This window comes from Chinchilla lanigera, unplaced genomic scaffold, assembly GCF_000276665.1.
Source record: "Chinchilla lanigera isolate Chin_1 unplaced genomic scaffold, ChiLan1.0 scaffold00099, whole genome shotgun sequence".
NCBI lineage: Eukaryota > Metazoa > Chordata > Mammalia > Rodentia > Chinchillidae > Chinchilla > Chinchilla lanigera.
Genome location: NW_004955500.1, coordinates 6916429 through 6935129, shown reverse-complemented (window position 1 = coordinate 6935129; position 18701 = coordinate 6916429). Strand labels below are relative to the sequence as shown.

The window sequence follows — 18701 nt, the reverse complement described above, 5'->3', positions numbered from 1 at the left end:
CTCTTGTTGGTGACAGGATTTTTTTATTAGCGCATGTTTGGAATTCACGCGGTGTACAGTCATCTTTGGAGCGATTACATGTCCGTACCACAACTTCTCCCCCGCCTCCAGTTCCCCGTCCCATTTTTCCTTTTTGTTGGTGTTATTAATTGTAGCTCATGTTATGACATATAATGTTTACATTAATTGAGGTCATTAGGTTCCTGTGCATGACATGTCTTTATTCTACTTTCCCTCTTCCTTCCCCCTCATCCTATGTACTTTTTTCCTGGGACCACTTCCCTATCTCAAGAGATCCATCTCCTAGTTTTTTATGTATCCTTTTCTATTCTCTTTCTTTGTACTTTGCCTCACTTAAATGAGAGATACCACACACTGTTTAAGCTTTTGTATCTGATTTATTTCACTCAACATTATATTTTCGAGGCGCATCCATTTTCCTACAAATGCCTCAGATCTGTCATTCTTCATAGCAGGGTAGTATTCCACTGTATATAGATAGCACATTTTCTTTATCCAGTTATCTATTGAAGGGTATACAGACTGCTTCCAGGGTTTACTGTTACGAGTTGTGCTGCAATGAACATTGGTATGCATGTATTTCTGTGGTAGGATGTTTTAAGCTCTTTGGGGAAGATGACCTATTAAATTTCTAATTCCAGTTCTTTGAGAAATCTCCATAGTCATTTCCATAATGGTTGTACTAGTTTACATTCCCACCAGCAATGAAGGAGGGTTGCTTTTTTTCATCACAGCCACACCAGAATTTGCTATTGTTCGATTTTTTTTTTTTTTTTTTTTTTTTTTTTGAGACAGTTGAGGCTGGCCTTGAGCTCACTTTGTAGCCCAGGCTGGTCTTGAACTTGGAACCATCCTCCTGCCTCAGCCTCCCGAGTGCTGGGATTACAGGCATGCGCGACCATGCCCAGCAGTTGTTTGATTTCTTATTGATTGGCATTCTTTCTGGAGTAAGATGGAATCCTAGCATTGTTTTAATTTGTGGTTCTCTGTTGGCCAGAGATGTTGAGCATTTTTTTCATATATTTGTTGACCATTTGTATTTCTTCCTGTGTGAAGTCTCAGTTCATTTCTCTTGCTCATTTTTTGACTGGATATTTAATTTTAGGTGACTTAATTTTTTTTAGTTCTTTGTATATTGTAGATATTCTCTGTCTGAGGAGCAGCTGGCAGAATTTTTCCCATTCTGTAGGCTGTCTCTTTACTGATTGATTCTTCTGCTGTGCAAAAGCTTTTTAGTCTGATGTAATCCCATTTATTGATTCTTGCTGTTATTTCTTGTTCACTTGAGGTTCTGTTTAGAAAATCCTTTCCTGTACTTACATGTTCAAATGTTTTACATATTTTATCTTTCAGTAGGCTTAGTGTTTCTGTTTTAATGTTTAGATCTTTGATCCATTTTGATTTTAATTTAGTGTATGATGAGAGATAAGGGGCCAGTTTCAATCTTCTGCACACAGATAAGCAGTTCTCCTAGCACCGCTTATTGATGAAGCTGTCTTTCCTCCAACATAGGCTTTTGGCCCCTTTGTCAAAGATCAAGTAGTTGATGTGTCTGGGGAAGTTTCTGTATCCTCAGTTCTGTCCCATTCATCTATGCATCTGTTTTTGTTCCAGTACCATGCCATTTTTATCACTATTGTTTTGTAGTATAGCTTGAAGTCAAGAATTGCTATGCCTCCTGTTTGCTCTTGTTGCCCAAAATTGCTTTTGCTAGCCTGAGTTTCCTCTGGTTTCAGATGAATGTTAGGATTTTTTTCTAAATCTTTGAAGTATACTGTTGGTATTTTAAGTGGGACTGTATTGAATCTGTATAATAGTTCTGCAAGTATAGTCATTTTGAAAATACTGACTGCCTGCCCAGGAGCAGGGGGCATCTTTCCATTTCCTGATGTCCTCTTCAATCTCCTTTTTCGGAGTAATTTCTTGGTAGAGGTTTTTTCTTGTAGTTTTCCTTGTAGAGGCTTTTCCTTGGGCGAGGTTAAATCCTAGGTATCTCACTTTCCTTGAAGCTACTGTGAGTGGTATTCTTTTCATGATTCCCTTGTCATCTGTTCACTGGTGCTGTACACAGATGCTGGTGACTTCCGTGTGTTGGTCTTGTGTCCTGCTACACGACTGAAGTTCGTTAGGAATTCGAAGAGCTTTTTGGTGACGTTCTTCGAGTGTCATATTATGTGCAAATAATTTGAATTCTTCCTTTTTTTTTCTTCCTTTCCAGTATGTATCCCTTTTATTTCTTTCTCTTGTCTGCTTGCTGTGGCTAATGTTCCAGGTACTGTGTTGAACAGAAGAAGTGATAGTGGGCATCCTTGTTATGTTCCTGATTTTAGGGAGATGCTTTTAGTTTTCTTCATTTACTATGATGTTGGCTGTTTGTCATGAATAGCCTTTATCCCATTCAGGCATGGTCCTTCTATATCTGTTTTCTTTGGAATTTTTGTCATGAAGAGGTGTTAGATTTTTCTGCACTTACTGTTACGATCATAAGGTTTTGACCTTGCTTCTGTTTATGTGATGAGGCTGTTAGGTGTTGAAGCCTTAACTGAATTGATGAGGAAACAATAACATACCCTGTTCAACATAGCAGCTGCTGGTTTTTTTTCTTTTTTTTTTCTTTTTTCTTTTTGGTTTTTTGAGACAGGATCTCAGTATGTAGTCCACGCTGGTGTTGAACTCACTGTGGAGCCCAGGCTGGCCTCAAACTAGTGGTGATCCTCTTGCCTCAGTCTTCTGAGTGCTGGGGTTACAGGCATGCGCCACCACACCCATGCCCAGATTCAGCAGTTGTGCTTCTATAACACAACTGGCTTTGAATGTTGCTGTAATGTGTGATTTCTCCTCACAGATCATCAATTTCTACATGAATATGCTAATGGAGAGAAGTAAAGAGAAAGGGTTGCCAAGTGTGCATGCATTCAACACCTTCTTCTTCACCAAGTTAAAGACGGCTGGTTACCAGGCAGTGAAGCGTTGGACAAAGAAAGTGGATGTGTTTTCTGTTGACATTCTTCTGGTGCCCATCCACTTGGGAGTGCACTGGTGTCTAGCTGTGAGTACTTCCTTTACTTTTGATAAGAATTTAAAGAAATCTGCATAATTGTAGAACACACAGGGTTGTAAGTAGTAGTTCTACATCTTCTACACTTAATCTTAGCCAAAAGGCCAAGAAGCCATTAGTCCTACATCATCTACATCTTCCCTTGATTATTGAAAGAAAGAATAGTGTTCTGTAGTAGGTTGGCTGAAAAATCCAATCATTAAACTTTCTGTCTAGAGTGAGAAATACTTAGACTTTGAGGAAAGCTGTAGAATTTCCTTTTCTGGAAATATTTAAAAGGGAGTTATTGGGTATTTAAACAGCCTCAAGGCAAGGAGAAAAAGTAACTTCCAAGTGAAGCTGCCAGCCCAATTCTGTGACTCTTTTCTGCCTAATCAGAGCTGGCCTTGCGTATGTAATTCAGTGTTTCCTGACTGACCATACAGATGCATTAGCTTAATGGGTTTATAAAAGTTAAACACAGTCTGTTTTAAACTGCATTCAGAAAGCATAATCCAGAGAAGAATTCTAAAGATAAAGCAGCAAAACCCAGAATCTTTTCACTGTGTTCCCAAAACTTTGTGGAAATGATCTTGAGATTCTTAAGTTACATGTTGTTTCTTTGCTGTAGCCTACCTTGGGGAGGAAGAAACTGAACAATAGGAAAAGTTTCAGGGCAGTAATAGGTCTGTCTACCAGTTGATCAGCCCCCAGCATAGTTCCGTATAAATAGCCCCCTTTTCTTTTCCTCTGCAGATTAAGCAAAGTATCAGTCAGACTTCTCATGATTTCACAGGAAGGCTGGCAGAAGGATTCAAAGGCCAAAGGAAAGAAAAGCTGAGAAACAACTTTCTTCACTTTATAAACACAGATTTTTTTTCTTATCCTCAGGTTGTAGACTTTAGAAAGAAGAATATTACCTATTACGATTCTATGGGTGGGATAAACAATGAAGCCTGCAGGATCCTCCTGTAAGTAAGGCGCTGAGACCAGAAGTTTGGGGTTTGTTATGTGCTGTGTTTTTCTAGCAGTTACACTCAACTGTTCAGTATCTTTAGGAGAGTGCTTAATAAAATCTTAGTATTAAGAATGGATATTTTAATTTAAGTTTAATACACTGTTGGTGTGAGTGTAGACTGGTGCAATCACTGTGGAGATTCCTAAAAAACTAGGATTAGAGGTCGCATTTGACTCAGCTATTCCCCTGCTAGGTATCTGCCCAGAAGAATTAAAAATATCATACCACAGCGATATATGTGCGCCCGTGTTTATAGCAGCACAATTTGTAATAGCTAGATCTTGAAAACAACCCAAATGCCCATCAACTGTGAAACGGGTAAAAAAGATGTGGTCTTTTTATACAGTGGGGTACTACTCAGCCACAAAGAAGGATAAACTGGAGACTTTTATAGGTAAATGGATGCAGTTTGAGACCATACTCATAAGTGAAGTAAATCAGACCCACATGTGTAAACACGGTATTGTCTCCATAGTGTGAGAAGCTGAAAGAGTAAATAAGATCCAGAATGTTCAAAAGATACTGTGAAATGGGAAGAAACCGTTAAAAAGGAAAGAGAAACTGGAATGGGGGAAAGGAGAAGGAAGGGAAAAAGGAAATAAATATATGTATATATATGTATATACAAGATAGATAAGATAGTCATACTACTAATTTTTCTTCATTCATTGAAAAGAAAAGTTTGTGCTCATATTGTTTGGACAATTAAATGCCTATATCCTCTACTCTGAGTAACTAATTTAGAGGTAAAAGTACACAATGTATTAACCATTGTTGCTCTTCTATTATCTTGTTTTGAAATTTTGGGTTTTTTCTCTTTAAAGTAAATTTTTTTTTAAAAATTAAGTTGAATAATAATCGAATAATACCAAAAATTTGCCTTAGTTGGGGCAGTTACTGTCCTAGTACATGGGACAGTAGAAAAGCCTACTACTGTCCTAGTACATGAAAATATAGAGTAGATACATAGGTAGAGATATAGTCACCGTTTAGTACTTAGAAATCATTTAATTCAACTCCTGATTTACCAGATGAGGAAACCAAAGTCCACAGAGGCAACTTTGATTTGCCCAGGTCCCTCTAGTGAGTGGCTTAGCAAGGAGCCAGAGTGCAGATCTCTGTATCCCCACCTGTGTCTCCTTTCAAAGCTCCTGTTCCTCACTGTACCACTGCGGTCACCAGGAGGAGGTTAGGGAACAGATGGTGAGCATTTTGTACTTTGGAAGAGTACTGTATGAAGTATACACTCAATACATTTATTTGGATTGGATTTTCACACAGGAGAGCCAAGGCTAGCAGTGGTAAATAAGTATCTCCATACTGCTAGAGAAACACTTTGATCCATTAGATTGTATTCTAAAGAATTACATAAACCGAGGAGAAGAATCAGAAATTATTCTTCATATCAGGCAATGTGGCACATTCTTGTATTCCAACTACTCAGAAGGCTAAGGCAAGAGAATAATAAGTCTGTAGCCAGCTTGGGAAACTTAGCAAGACCCCATCTCAAATGAAAAGGGCCAGGAGTGTGGGACAGTGGTAGGGTGCTTGCCTAATGTGCAGGAAACCCTGGGTATAATCCCTAGTACAGAAAAAGAAAAAAGTAGGTTGGTGGAGCAGAAGCGTCAGAGGTCGAAGTCCTGCCCCTGGCCGGTCGAGTTGACTGTGGGAACTGTAAAGGCAAGGTGAGCTCCCCAGGGGAGGCTTAGCAGCCCGGGGACCCCTTGCCCAGCACATGTACAGCTGGTTTCCTCCGAGCACGTGAAACTCGCTGGGATTGCCGGCCCCTTCCCAGGGCAGCAGCTGTCACCAGAGTGCCCGGAGCTCATCTCACTCTTTTCTGCCACCTTCAGGCAATACTTAAAGCAAGAAAGCGTTGACAAGAAAAGGAAGGAGTTTGACACCAATGGCTGGCAGCTCTTCAGCAAGAAAAGCCAGGTACCTTTCGTCTTGCTTTGGCAGAGTCCCAGAAGTAGGCTCCAGGAGAGAAGGGTGCGTCCCTTGCTTGCTAGGGACTTGTTTGATTCCTTGGGGCAGACAGGTTTATCTCTGGGGAAGTTTATAATGTAGAACTAAGCATTCTGAAAGGAAAGCTACTTTGATGAGTTTTTCATTCCTATAGGAAACATTTGCTGATTATTTGGCCCAGGGTACAGGGCCAGTTTTTATACCCTGAGGTGCGTGGAAGTCTGAGATACCCTCCCGAGGACTTTATATTAAATACACAGGCCCTACTGAAATGCTGTATTTGTTCTTTGAACTTCTGAGTAGGGGACAGGGTAGTGTCATCTGTTCATAAGTCAGGGAAATACAGAAGATTTTTGAGCTTTGGCTCTCCTTTTTTAATCTGAGAAGAAAAAAAGCTTGCAAGGATAGCACCATATTGTTTTGTTCTTTCAGGAAATTCCACAGCAGATGAATGGAAGTGACTGTGGGATGTTTGCCTGTAAATATGCTGACTGTATTACCAAAGACAGACCAATCAACTTCACGCAGGTGAGCTGTACCTTCAGGAGGGAGCTGGAAGACCACCTGGTCTCCAGGCTGCTCATCTCCTCTTTGTCTGTTCTCTTCTGGGAACGCTGCCTGACACCGCAGGATCTAAGAGCTCGGAGAGACCAGTGGGGAAGAGGAGGGTTTACTTCCAGGAGTTTAGACGCGCATCAGCTGGGTCAAGCTCATGTCCAGCATGCTGGACATGAGGACAAAGACAAGGTTCTAGTTTTAGTCCTTTGGCTGAGGAGGATGTTATTCAGAAACTGGGGGGCGAGGGTAGAGAAGCAAGACAATTAGTAATTTGACCTGGAAAGAAGACAAAGCCGGGTGTGGTGGTGCACGCCTGTAATCCCACCACTCAGGAGGCTGAGGTAGGAGGATCACTGTGAGTTCAAGGCCAGACTAAACTGTGTAACAAGACCCTGTCTCAGAAAACCAATTAGAAAAAAAAGAAGAAGGAAGACAGAGCCTTATAAATCCTTCAAGAATAAGATAGGAATAAGATGACATAGACTCTGTTTACAGGACATAGTCGGCAATCTTACCTATACAAGAACCAGTTCTAGCTAGAGATAAGGGTTGGGGTTTAAGAAGGATTGCTCTTTTAGGTCCTGCTTCCTAATCTTCAGTGTGCTTTGAGCTGTGATCATACATTGATAACACATCACAAAGGAAGAAAGTGATAGGTTACATCCTGGGTTACCTTATGTCACAAAGGAATCCTGGTTAAAAGAAGAGCCTTAGCTGGGCCTGTGGTGCACACCTGTTAACCCCAGTTGCTCTGCACGCTGAGGCAAGAGGATTACCACTTGAGGCTAGTTTGGGCAGCTTATGAAGACTGGGTCTCAAAACATAAAGAGAGAGGGCTGGGGATATAGCTCAGTAATAGATCTGTTACCTAACGTGTGTAAGACCTTGGGTTCGATCCCCAGTACCACATAAGACAGAGCCTTAATTTCTGCCTGTCTCCCCCACCTACCTGAAACCAATAAACTAGTAGTTAGTTTAAAACCTACTAGTGTCAGCCTGTCTCAAATTACTGTTTTTGCAAGGACACTGTGGTAGTATGAAAGGGATGAGGAGCATTCCTAAGCTGAAATGCTATATGCAGTACACAGTGAAATTTTTAGAGACCAAGTGTCCAAACTGCAACCCAGGCGCTGTTTATTCCAAAGTGCCAGTCTGCAGTTAAACCTGAATGTGCGGTGCTCAGCTGCTGGGGTGGCTCGCTGTGGCAGAGAGGGCTCTGTGTGCCTGCTGTGGCTCACGTGCCAGAGGATTGCCACCACTGTCCTGTAGGAAACGGAAGTGAAACCTGAACAAGTCTTTTTCTGTTTCCCGGGCTTCATTCTGGAATAGGCCGTACCTTGATGTGATGGTACCGTTTGTTAAATGTCTCCTCACTTGATGCAGCTGGTCAGTCTTCTCTAGGTCTATGATTGGTCATTTCTGTATACTTCATCCCACACAGACCAAAATGGATTATGGCTTATTGGGAGCTATTTGATACTTCTGTTTGAATCAGTGACTTTTTCAGTTTTTTCTGCCATCATCCTTTGTGTAGGTCAGATTGAGCTCTTAAATTCTTGCCTCTCTTCCCCTAAAAAGTGAGTTTTTTCATTTTCAAACCTGAATCTCACATCCTCTCTTAAAAATTCAACATTGAGAACTTCATAAACACCATTTTCAAAATTCTTAAGAGAATTCAGTCATGGCCATGGTCATGCCTATTATAACCTACAAGGCTACAGCAATGGAAAATAGCAATAGAAATAACAGTAGAAAAAAAGCAGTGGAAAGAAAATGCCACATGTGACCAAGAATGCACAATTCGGAAGACTAGAAATGCACTGAGACTGTTAGTTGAAAATCTTAACAAAAGGAGTATGGGAAAGGCGTACTGGGACTAGATAAGTGAAAATGAGGAGTATCTTTGTGTCCCTGCAGCAACACATGCCATACTTCCGGAAGCGGATGGTCTGGGAGATCCTGCACCGAAAGCTCTTATGAGGACTGCCTCAGCAAGCAGACACTGACCTGTGGGGGACCAGCCCTTTGTTGTCTACAGCCAGAGACCTTGGAAACAGCTGCTCTCAACCCTCTGTTCCGTGTAGCCCTTGATCCTGGACCAGGCCCTGGCAAGATGCATTCACAAGCACATCTGCCTTTCCTTTTGTATCTCAGATACTATTTTTGCAAAGAAACTTTGGTGCTGTGAAGGGGGTGAGGGGCATCCCTAAGCTGAAGAGAGACCACTTGTACTTCTTCAGTTCTGCCATCTTGTTTTCAGAGGGCTCCAGCCTCACTCAGTTCCTGATCAGGGGACTGGGAAAGGCTTGGAAAGAATCTTGGTTTCTTGTAAACTGTTGTTGCTAGGCCTTACTAAGAAGTAGCAAAGGGCATGGTCACAGGAGGGACGAAACCACCAGCATATCCATGCACATACACATACATGGTGTTCGAGATGCAGTCGGGAGAGTGACTGTCAGCTGGACTTCGGGGCGTATACGGACGTCCCTGCCTTCAGGACCCTTCCTATTTATACACCCCTATGTGAAACCTAACTACTTCCCTACAAGACTGTATTAGCAGTTCCATTACATCCTGAGGCACAACACAGGCAGACTCCAAAGTCCAGGCAGTCCTTTCCTGAGAGCAGGGGTTTGCATGTGCTGAGCACACGTGCTACAGGGAGGACCCACCCAGGGAAGGCTCGGTGGAACAACAAAAGCCCCATTGCTAATGTTGCCTGCTTCTGACCAAGAAGAAGGGCCTCAGTCTTCAGCATAAAATTCCAGTGTTGGATGGATCCAGGTCCAGTTGGTCTGTGGCTAGTTTAAATATGTCTCTAACCACGGAATATGTATATGTATTCATCACAGGGATATGCGTTTTTTAAAAAAAGACTGAATGTGTTCACCAGTTAGCCTGTAGATTTATTTTCATTTTCCAAATTCTAGCACACAGAGATCCCAGCCCTTATGTGTAGGGTGTTTGTGGACTTCCTAACAGAATATTTTGAGGCCTGGATGACCTTTGGCTTAGGGGTAGATGTTATTGATGGGATAAGATTTTCAGCTGAAAAAACGGGTGGAGTTGATCGACTTGAGATTTACAAATTGCTGTTCCTTTTGTTCTTCTAGCATCTCCCCGCTGAGAGCTCTTAAGGCTTAGATAGTGAAATGATCCAACGCCAGTGTCATTTTGTACTGAAGTTCCACAATAGGAACGTTTTATACTTTTTTCTGTATTGTAATAGGTAGTTTTGTATAAAATATTTTCTCCCCTACCCTTGTACCCATCCTTTCCAGCATTGTGCTTTCTCCCTGGGCTTATTTGAAAATTTTACTCTGTTTTATACCAAGCTTGTTTAGTACATTTTTCTATGTTTTACCACAAGTTACAATTTGAAAAGAAAACTATTTTTTTTAAATATTCCATTGTTAACTGAATGTTACTGTTTCCACTCCAGCAACCAGTTGTCCCACCTTTTTCATAACTGCCTGCCTTCTGGGGGAGGACTACCCTTGTGTGTCTCCTTCCTTCCCTTCCCCCTCCTCCCCGTGCTCGCCCGCTCTCCCTCTCTCTCCCTCTCTCTGCCTGTCTCTCCCTGTCTCTCTCGTGCATTCTCTCTTCCACTGTCTTGCTTCCCTCCTCCCCTTCTTCCTCCCCTCCCCCACCTTCCTCTTCCTTCTCCCTCTCCCATAGGAAATAAATAGCTTTCTGTCTGTGAGTTGCTGTGACTCTTCACGTTCTCCTAGGAAGCTGTGGCATGCACACTCACCGTGGGGCTCTTGGAATACTGTCTGATTCTTGGTACCTACTGCACTTAAATGACAGCTTAAAGGTGGCAGTGTGGTAAGATTTGGACGACGGAATCAAAAGACTTGAATTTTCCAGGCTCACTTACTGTTGTCTGGGGGCTCATAACAAGATAGTTCTCTGTATTTATTTATTGTTTGTTCATTTAGATAACATGTCTTACCTTCCTCAGAAACTTTTTGTACAGACCAAAGTAACAAATATTTATTGCCATGTATAGCAGAAGATGAAGCATAGAACAAAAGCACTTTGCAAAATATATAAGGAACTGTTGAGCCTGTCTGAACCTGGCCCCCGCGTCTCCAGTTCGGTTTTGTACGAGGTCAGGTAGAGACCCTGAGGCCGCACTAGCACACCAGCCCTGGTCGCGGTGGGCCAGGCTGTGGCCCCTGGTGGCTTCATGGGAACCAAGTACAGACTCGCACAGTGGGCGTTGACTTCAGAGCGCTGCTCAGCAAAGGTAAGACGAGAGGGATGAGCTTTGACGACCGGGACTGAAAAACGATGTTTCTGCTCTCGTGGCCTGGGCCATGGTGCCAGTATATTGTTCGATCTGCTTGAAACCACGCCTATGGCTTTCCTTTTCTGCTTTTCCGTCTCCGCGCTCGGTGTACGTAATTATCTACCTCCCTTAAGAAAGGAGGGCTGGGGGTGATCATAAGCAGTAGATGCCAAATCAGCCTTCAGCAGAAATCAGTCGCAGCAGTCACTCCTGGACATTTCATAGAGAAAACCAGACTTCTGCCCATTGGAGAACCTACAGTACGAGGCCCGGAGGCTCGTTTTATCCCGTTTGTCACCGGAAGTCCTGTGTAGAGTTGAATGGAAGAGTACTTGCCCTGCCAGCCTGGGGAGCTCAGTTCGCTCCTCTGTGTGCAAGAGCCGTACTTGAAAGTGGTGGTAACTTCTCTCTTCTTGAGCACTGCAGTGGAGCTAGCACTTTCTACCCACTGACCCCAGCACTGTTGGGTTAGGGTTAGGGGTTCTGAGGTACAAACAGGTAGCTAGAAAAACACTTCCGCCAACCCCATCCTGCAGACTACTTGGTAGAGGGGGAGAGGGTTTATGAAAGACCCCAGTGTTTCTGACGTCAGCCTCTGGTCTGTGCCATCTGCTCAGCTCTGAAGATAGGTCTTACCAGAGTAAGAGAGACTGACTTGGGGTTGACTTTTCCCTTGCTTCTGGAGGGGTAAAGACAAGCTAGAACAAGATGCTTTCTCCCCGGAAGGTCGCGTACCAGGTAACTCAGAAAAGGAGCTTTACACTCGCCATCCTTGTTAACTTAGAGGCTGAGCTCCTGGGTGCCATGTTTTCCTGCCCAGGAGCTGTGTCTGCACAGCATCAAATTCATCCCAAAATTTGGGAAGGGGCGAGTAAGGCCCAGCTCAGCGTCCTCCCTTCCTCTTCCCTGCTGAGCTCTAACAGCTGTCTATGAAGAACACACGACCGACCGCCTTTCCTACTAGGGCAATGGCAGGGGAGGGGCCGGCGCTGAAACAAGGGAGCGCTCCCACACGCAGCCCCGTGGCAGGAGAGAGGAAGCCGGGCGAGTCAGCTCAGAGATGGCCCCCGAGTGCAGGCTGCCTGCGGCCTGTCGGGGACGGGTGGGGACGTGTCAGTGTGTGACTGGCCGGACCAGATGTCCAGGATCTTGTCAAACTAAGATTCACTGCTGAGTAGAAGCCTGTGGTTCAAGTTAAAATGTGAGGCCAGTGTTAACACTGGCGTGGGTTTAGAGCTGAAGCCTACCTCAGCCCCTTGACCAAATGCGGATTTCTCCCTTCTGAGGTGAAGCGTAGCTGTCAGTTGCTGGCCTCGGAGTCGGCTTAGGTTCACAAGTCAGGAGAAGTGTAAGCACCGCAGAGTGTAAGACGCTGAGGACAAGGTCAGTGGGCCGACACAGCACAGCGCGGCTTTCGGTGTCTCGGGCAAACCATGCTTTCACCGCACGCGTTGGAGCCCCCATGCTCAGTGCCGAAACACGTGGTGAAACCACCTTGAAAGGGTTTCCCGTGAGTTTCAGGTAAGGCAAGTTTTTTTTTTTTTCTTTTCCCATATGGGGCGTCAAACCCAGCGCCTTTGCTCGAAGGTACTTTCCCAGTCCTTGAAAAATGTTTTCAATCCTGGGACAGAACGGGTCACCCTGGCCTTGAAGGGACACAGTGCTAGCAGAGAGTATGGGGGAACGGCGCGAAGCGCTGAGCCCATTCTGTGCGCGTCCCGTGACGTGTGCGCGTTGGTTTCTCCTTTCGCAAGTACGCGCTGAGCACCCTCAGCCAGGCTCCATCTCCTCGAGCCGGTCCTGGGCATAACATCTGTCATCTGGACATCCGCCTCCCTTATAATTAGGAAGTGATACTCCCCGTGTGGTGTCTGTACTGGCATCCCTTCCAGTGAGGAGTGGACGGAGACGTGTCACGTCCAGGAGTAGGCGGGTGATTGGCGCTTTTTTTCAAAGCAGGGGTGCACGCTGTCTGCTTTCTGGCCTGCCCAGGAGGAAGTAGGGGTCACTGTGTTGAGCGCTGACTTAGATGACAGCTTCGTAGGGCGGAGCGTGAGGGGACTGCTCATGGCATCCTGCCGCTCTTCTGTGGCCCCACATGGTTCTGACACCCAGGCCCCCACTCTGCCCTTGACCTAATCCCCTTCCTCAGCAGCTTAGTGTTACTTTCGGGGTTCTCAGGCTTTCTGTTGTCAGGCTTTAACAGTTTGTTTTTTACACCACACATTTCTCTTAGTTTTTTTCTCTCTATCCTTTTTACTGCAGTGATACTTTACATCGTAGAGTGAGGCTCTGGGTTTCTTTCTGTCTTGCCTTTCTAAAGCACGTTAGCTGTGTATGGGGTGTGCACACCTAATCCCAGCATGCTGGGAGGCTGAGGCAGGTGGATACCAAATTTGAGACTAGCTCGAAAAACGTAGCAAATTAATGAGATTCTGTCCCAAAATTAAAACACTTTCTAAAGGATTGGGAATGTAGCTTGGAGCAAAGGTGCTGGGTTTGACGCCCCATATGGGAAAAGAAAAAAAAAAAAGACTTGAAACTCACGGGAAACCCTTTCAAGGTGGTTTCACCACGTGTTTCGGCACTGAGCGTGGGGGCTCCAACGCGTGCGGTGAAAGCATGGTTTGCCCGAGACACCGAAAGCCGCGCTGTGCTGTGTCGGCCCACTGACCTTGTCCTCAGCGTCTTACACTCTGTGGTGCTTACACTTCTCCTGACTTGGGAGCCTAAGCCGACTCCGACCCCTGGTTCTACTTGAAGCTGGGAGCGGAGGATGTGGGAGCAGAGGTGGCATCAGGTCACAGGAAGCTGCTTTTACCTGCCTGCGGGTGACTTGCCCTCATTTTAAAAGATTTGTTTCATTTAAAATAAATCTGTGGATCTTGCTTCCTTGCATTGACTGGAAGGTCCCTGGTAAAGAGTACTTGGTGTTTGTCTCTCTGTCTCTGTCACTGGTCTGTCACTCTGTCAGTGTCTCCTGATCCAAGCTGGGGCAGTGATTGGATCCCCAGTGTAGCCTGGATTTCTAAGTCCACCCCTTAACCAGGAGTCTGAATACTGTTCATTCATGTATTTCATTCCACATACCTGAAAGTGAAGCCTGGAACGCAAATAACATGCAAATCTGTGGCTTTCTGGCGCTTTAAAAAACCAAGCCTGTCTGTGGAGTCTGCCAGAAAACACTGCTGAGGCCAGCCGCTCCAGTCGGCTTCCACCCTCCCTGCTAACTGTGTCCCTTGTCTTCTTGGCCCTCTGCACCACTTACCCAGTCTCCTTAGAGAAGCGCTTCCTGCCCCCCTACCTGTAAGACTCGGGCTTGCAAGAGTAAAACATGAGAAGGCTCCGACTTCCTAAAAACTGACTGTGACAGGCGTTTCATCTGTGCTGGGTTAGGAGAGCCCTTGTCCTCTTCAGGATGTTCCCAGGTTTTAGCTCTAGGCGGGATTAAGATTTTCCAGCTGTCTGACAGTGGTTGCAGTGAGAAAGGAAACCTTTAAGCCACCCTTCATTTTCAGATTTCTGAGTGCTTGGGTCTGCGCTGTCTGTCACCAGTCAGGGAAAAGATTGTCTCGCTTGTGTGTAAGTCTCCAGCCTCTCTCCCCGGCCGGCCCCCTCTGATCTTAGCTCTGCCCCAAGTTTCAAAAGGAAAGCGAAGGCGCCAGATGCACTTCTTGAACCGCAGGAAAAATGTTTCACTTTCTTCTTGTGCCCATTTCCCATCAGCCGTCACCAGCTGGTTATCTACCCCAGTGGCCAGTCAGGCCACCACCTCCCCCAACGCCCTGCCCCTGCCCCTGCCCCCTGCGGAGCCGTGCTGGTCTGTGTTGTCTGAGTAAGCGCCAAGCTTGCGTTCCCCCTCAGGGCCAGTCTCCTGTCCAGGTTCTCCGGGTGCGGGCGCGCGTGTTCCACACCCAGCTCTCACACCGGGGCTCCCTTCCGCTCATTGTTCTTCATCGTACTTACCAGCATCTGAGTTTGTACCGTCCTGATTTGCTTCACCATTTCTCCTTAAAATGTTCACCCAGGTTCCTAAAACAGTTGAAGGCGAGGAGCAAGGAGTCTCTGGGACTGTGTCTCGCTTCCACCTCAGTAGCCTCCCTCTTCCTGCATGCAAGGCCTCACCTCCCTGTGTCTGGTTGACGGTACTTCCTGCCCCAGGGTCTCTGGCTCCCGGTTTGTTTTCCCCTAAGCAAATAAAGCCCTCGTCCTTCCCTTGTGCCTTTATTGAGGCCCTGCCCCAGACTTCCAGGCCAAACGCTTTATCTGCACTGCTTTGTAAGTCCTCACATCTGTGTGGTGGGAACTGGGATCCCATCTCTCAGATGAGAAGACAAGGACCATGGACACTGAGCAGACTGCCTGAATCTCACAGAGGAGCAATGACAGTCTCTAAGCCATAAGCATGTGATTCCAAAGCCCTTACCCGTGTCGAGATCTGCCATGGCCAACACCTTCGCTGCCACGGGGAAAACGCCTGACACAGGCTTCGGACGCTACTGAGGTGAAACCAAAGAAAAGAACGTTCAGTGCAGTCAGCGCAGACATCGTCCCGCCTTTCTCTCCTGAGTGGGACTGAGGTCCTTACCTGTCTTCTCACCGTAGTTTGGATGGTCAGAGAAAGGATAGGGACCCCTGCCTTTGGGGTCCTTGACTTGTGCAGACAGAGCACAGCGAGGAATTCCCTGCGCCTTCCTCCTCCTCCAGCTGTATTTCTTTTCGCCTCCTACTCTCAGCCTCGGGTTTGGGCTGCCCACATTAGCAAAACCTTTCTGTGAAGGTCTGTGGTCCTAACCCAGAAAGGAGGAGGCCGAGGGTGGAGGGGTAAGGTAGGGGGACACTAAGACCCAGCCCACCCTGCAGAGGTTCTGAGAATCAGGCCTGCAGGTGTGCGCGCGCCCAGCCCCTTCGGAGACATTTCTAGTACTCTGTTGCATCTTTCCCCTCCATCCGTGCCTCACACTGCCGCCTCAGTGTGAAGTTTTCTCTGCCTTTCCTGTTGGTTTGAGAATCTCAGGAATGCACAGCGCAGTGCCCCCCCTTGGTCTCCCACCCCCAGCCCCTACACCGAGCCCCTCTGCGCTGTAGAAGGGGGAGGGGAGGGTCCCGCCCCCGAGTGGAGAAGAAAGGCTGCGCGCTCAGCCCTCCCCCCACTCACTTCTTCCCCAAGATCAGCCTGCCACTTTCACCTTCCTCTCGGAGAGATGGCCTTTCCCACCCTCAGCCCGCCCTGGAGGCCTCTCTTGATGGTAATTACTCCTAATTGTTTCCCCTTGGCTCTGAAGCCTTTCCTGGCCTGTGCTGAGCCAACAGCTCTCCTGGGTCTGCTCAGAACGGGCTGAAGTCACGGTAAACGAGAGACAGGCCTCATTGGGCCTCAGACCCCCGGCTCTGCAGCCCTCATTCAGGAGAAAGGCTCCTGTTGGATCTCCCAAGGCTAATTGCTATGGAGAACAGTGATCAAACTTCAGGAACAAGGCCCCCTGTCTCAGTACTAAAGATCTTTGAGGCCGAGCGGGGAGAGGGAACAACAGGGTTCAGATGGAGTCTCCGAGCCCCGCTGCTCGGGCCCCGGTGTGTGGAGCCGCCTCTCCAGTCAGGACCCCCCTCCCAGGATGAGCCTCCACCTTCCCATCGCAGGCTCCAGCCAGTGGGTGAGGGATCATTTTACCAGCACTCACACACACACACACACACACACACACACACACACACACACACACCTGCGGTTGTGCACACACGAGGTAGATTTGTGCTGCTGTCTCCTGGTTCCCCGGCTTCTAGATCAGCGCCAGGGTGACCAGCGCCAGGGTGGGGGTGGAGGGGAAGAGAGGGTGGTGGACAGCGGATGGTGAGGTGTGCTTGGAGGGGGTGCGCACGTCGTTCATTTCTCCTTCAGCAGAGATGCTGATCCTGACTCATTTGCACCCAGGGAAAAGGCCTTAGAGAGTCTTAGCTACCCCGTGGGACAGGATTTGCAGTAGATAGGTAGAAGAGGACCTAGAGATGTTTCACACACTCACTCATTTGTTTAACAGGTACTAATACAGGCCCCTGTGCTCGGTTCCGGAAACACCCTCAGCTCCTGGCAGGAGCACGGGACACGTGGCTGCAGCCCCAGACTGACGTGTCTTGCCCCGTCCGTGGTCCCTGACCATCTTTCAGCCATCTCCCACTCACTGCCCTGACTCACTGCTGCTTCTCCCAGCTGCTTTTCTGGGGCACAGCAGCCTCTGCGAGGGGGGCCTCCATGGAGGTGGAGAAGAGGCCAGTCCCAGCCGCAGACCACCAGGCCCATCTCAGGGACCGGCGTGGGGGATCTGGGCTGAGAAACTTCCTGTGGGTTCAGGGATCGATGGCCGAGACTTCTCGACCTGGAATATTTCCTATGTGGGGCAGGGTATCATATTAGGTTTTTATTAGAATGTCTACATGGTTGTAAAAGTCTGTCTGTCCTTCCCTCTATCTACCCATCTGTCCAACCATTTCCTCACACGGTAGCACCTACTTTGCTAAACACTAGGGATAGGGAGGGCATGGGACCGTGGCTGGTCTCCTTGGGCCTGTCCTTTGCTTCCCAGGCCTGTCCTTTGCTTGCCTCAGTTACTTTTTCAGACCTGAAACTTCTCTCCTCATGCAGGGGACCCACCCCAGCCCAGGAGGTGTCCTAGCGGGTAGCTATGTAAAAGTCCTGAGCCAGAGGCCATCCAGGAGCATGGAGGCCAGGATGGTGGTTGGAGGGCGGAGGAGGGCGCCCAGCCAGCCCACTGAGCCCATCGCTGTGGTTTGGCTCCACTGGTGAAAAACAGCGAGTCTGGACAACTGTCCCACTGTGTCCTGAGCTCTGGTTTGCTCCCAGACAGGAGTCGCTCCGCCAAGCAGGCCACAGCCAAGGGCAACAGGGCCCAGGCCCAGAGAGGACTGGGCGTGCGAGTGGGGACGCAGGGCCCGGGACGGGACCAGAGCAGCCTGTCTACTGCGGGCGCAGCGGTGCAAGTGGCGACTGTGGCTGGGGGCGGGGTGGAGCGCGCACAGTGGGAGCTGCAGGTGAGGCAAGGAGAAGAGTCACCCCAGACTCGCAGATGAAGTGAGAGACGACACGGACACAGCCAACAGGGTCCCCTCGCTTGAGCCTGTCATAGAATATCAGCCAAAGACTGTTCCCTCCAAAGCACTCAGCTGAGTAATAGGAGGCTGGCAGTTCAGTTGAGAAGATTGCAGTGGGGCACCAGATGGGCGGGGTGTGCGTGTGTGTGTGCAGGTGCAAGCACGTTACTCTGTGTGAGTCAGGGTCCTTGTACAGTTTTCTGCATCCTCCACTTCATTCTGGAGTCAGGACTCTTGAGTGCTTTGAGCTTCTCTGAGCCCCTCCCCCTCGCACATGCGTCTGAGGTGAGTTAATGGGACCTGTGCACACAGAGGTCCATTCATACCGGGAGCACCACAGCGCCCTTCCCAGCCAGGGCTGCAGTCCCGGTCGCAGTCCACTAACACGCAAGTGAGCGACGTGCGCCTGTGCACGTGCAGCCTTGCTCTGGAGCACACGCATCCAGAGCCGCGCGTGAGCTCATGGGACCCTTTGCCGCTGGGGTTGGCACTGCAGTTGGCGCTGGGCTCTGGCTTTGCCTTTCTCAGTCCCTTTTACCCAACCCCGGACACATCAGGGCTAATCCTTGAGCAACCTCCTCAGGGCTCGAGCAGCCCACCTTGGTGGCACTTGCGAAGCTTCGGGGGGCCCGAGGGGGGGGCGGGGGAACGAACACACTCTCACCCAAAGGACAACATGGAGACATTACCTTCCAGAA

At 47.7% G+C, this 18701-nt stretch overlaps 1 protein-coding gene across 1 annotated transcript in view; it reads left to right on the top strand.

The window, feature by feature from the left end:
- Senp1 (SUMO1/sentrin specific peptidase 1) overlaps positions 1–10685 on the top strand; it is a gene marked incomplete at its 5' end in the record, with an annotated part of 54038 nt that extends 43353 nt beyond the window's left edge. The window contains 5 exon segments of the mRNA XM_005406636.2: positions 2867–3070; positions 3950–4029; positions 5930–6014; positions 6477–6572; positions 8520–10685. Of these exon segments, the coding sequence (XP_005406693.1) occupies positions 2867–3070; positions 3950–4029; positions 5930–6014; positions 6477–6572; positions 8520–8582 (528 nt within the window). The 3' untranslated portion in view covers positions 8583–10685.
- Positions 10686–18701: the final 8016 nt, after the last annotated feature.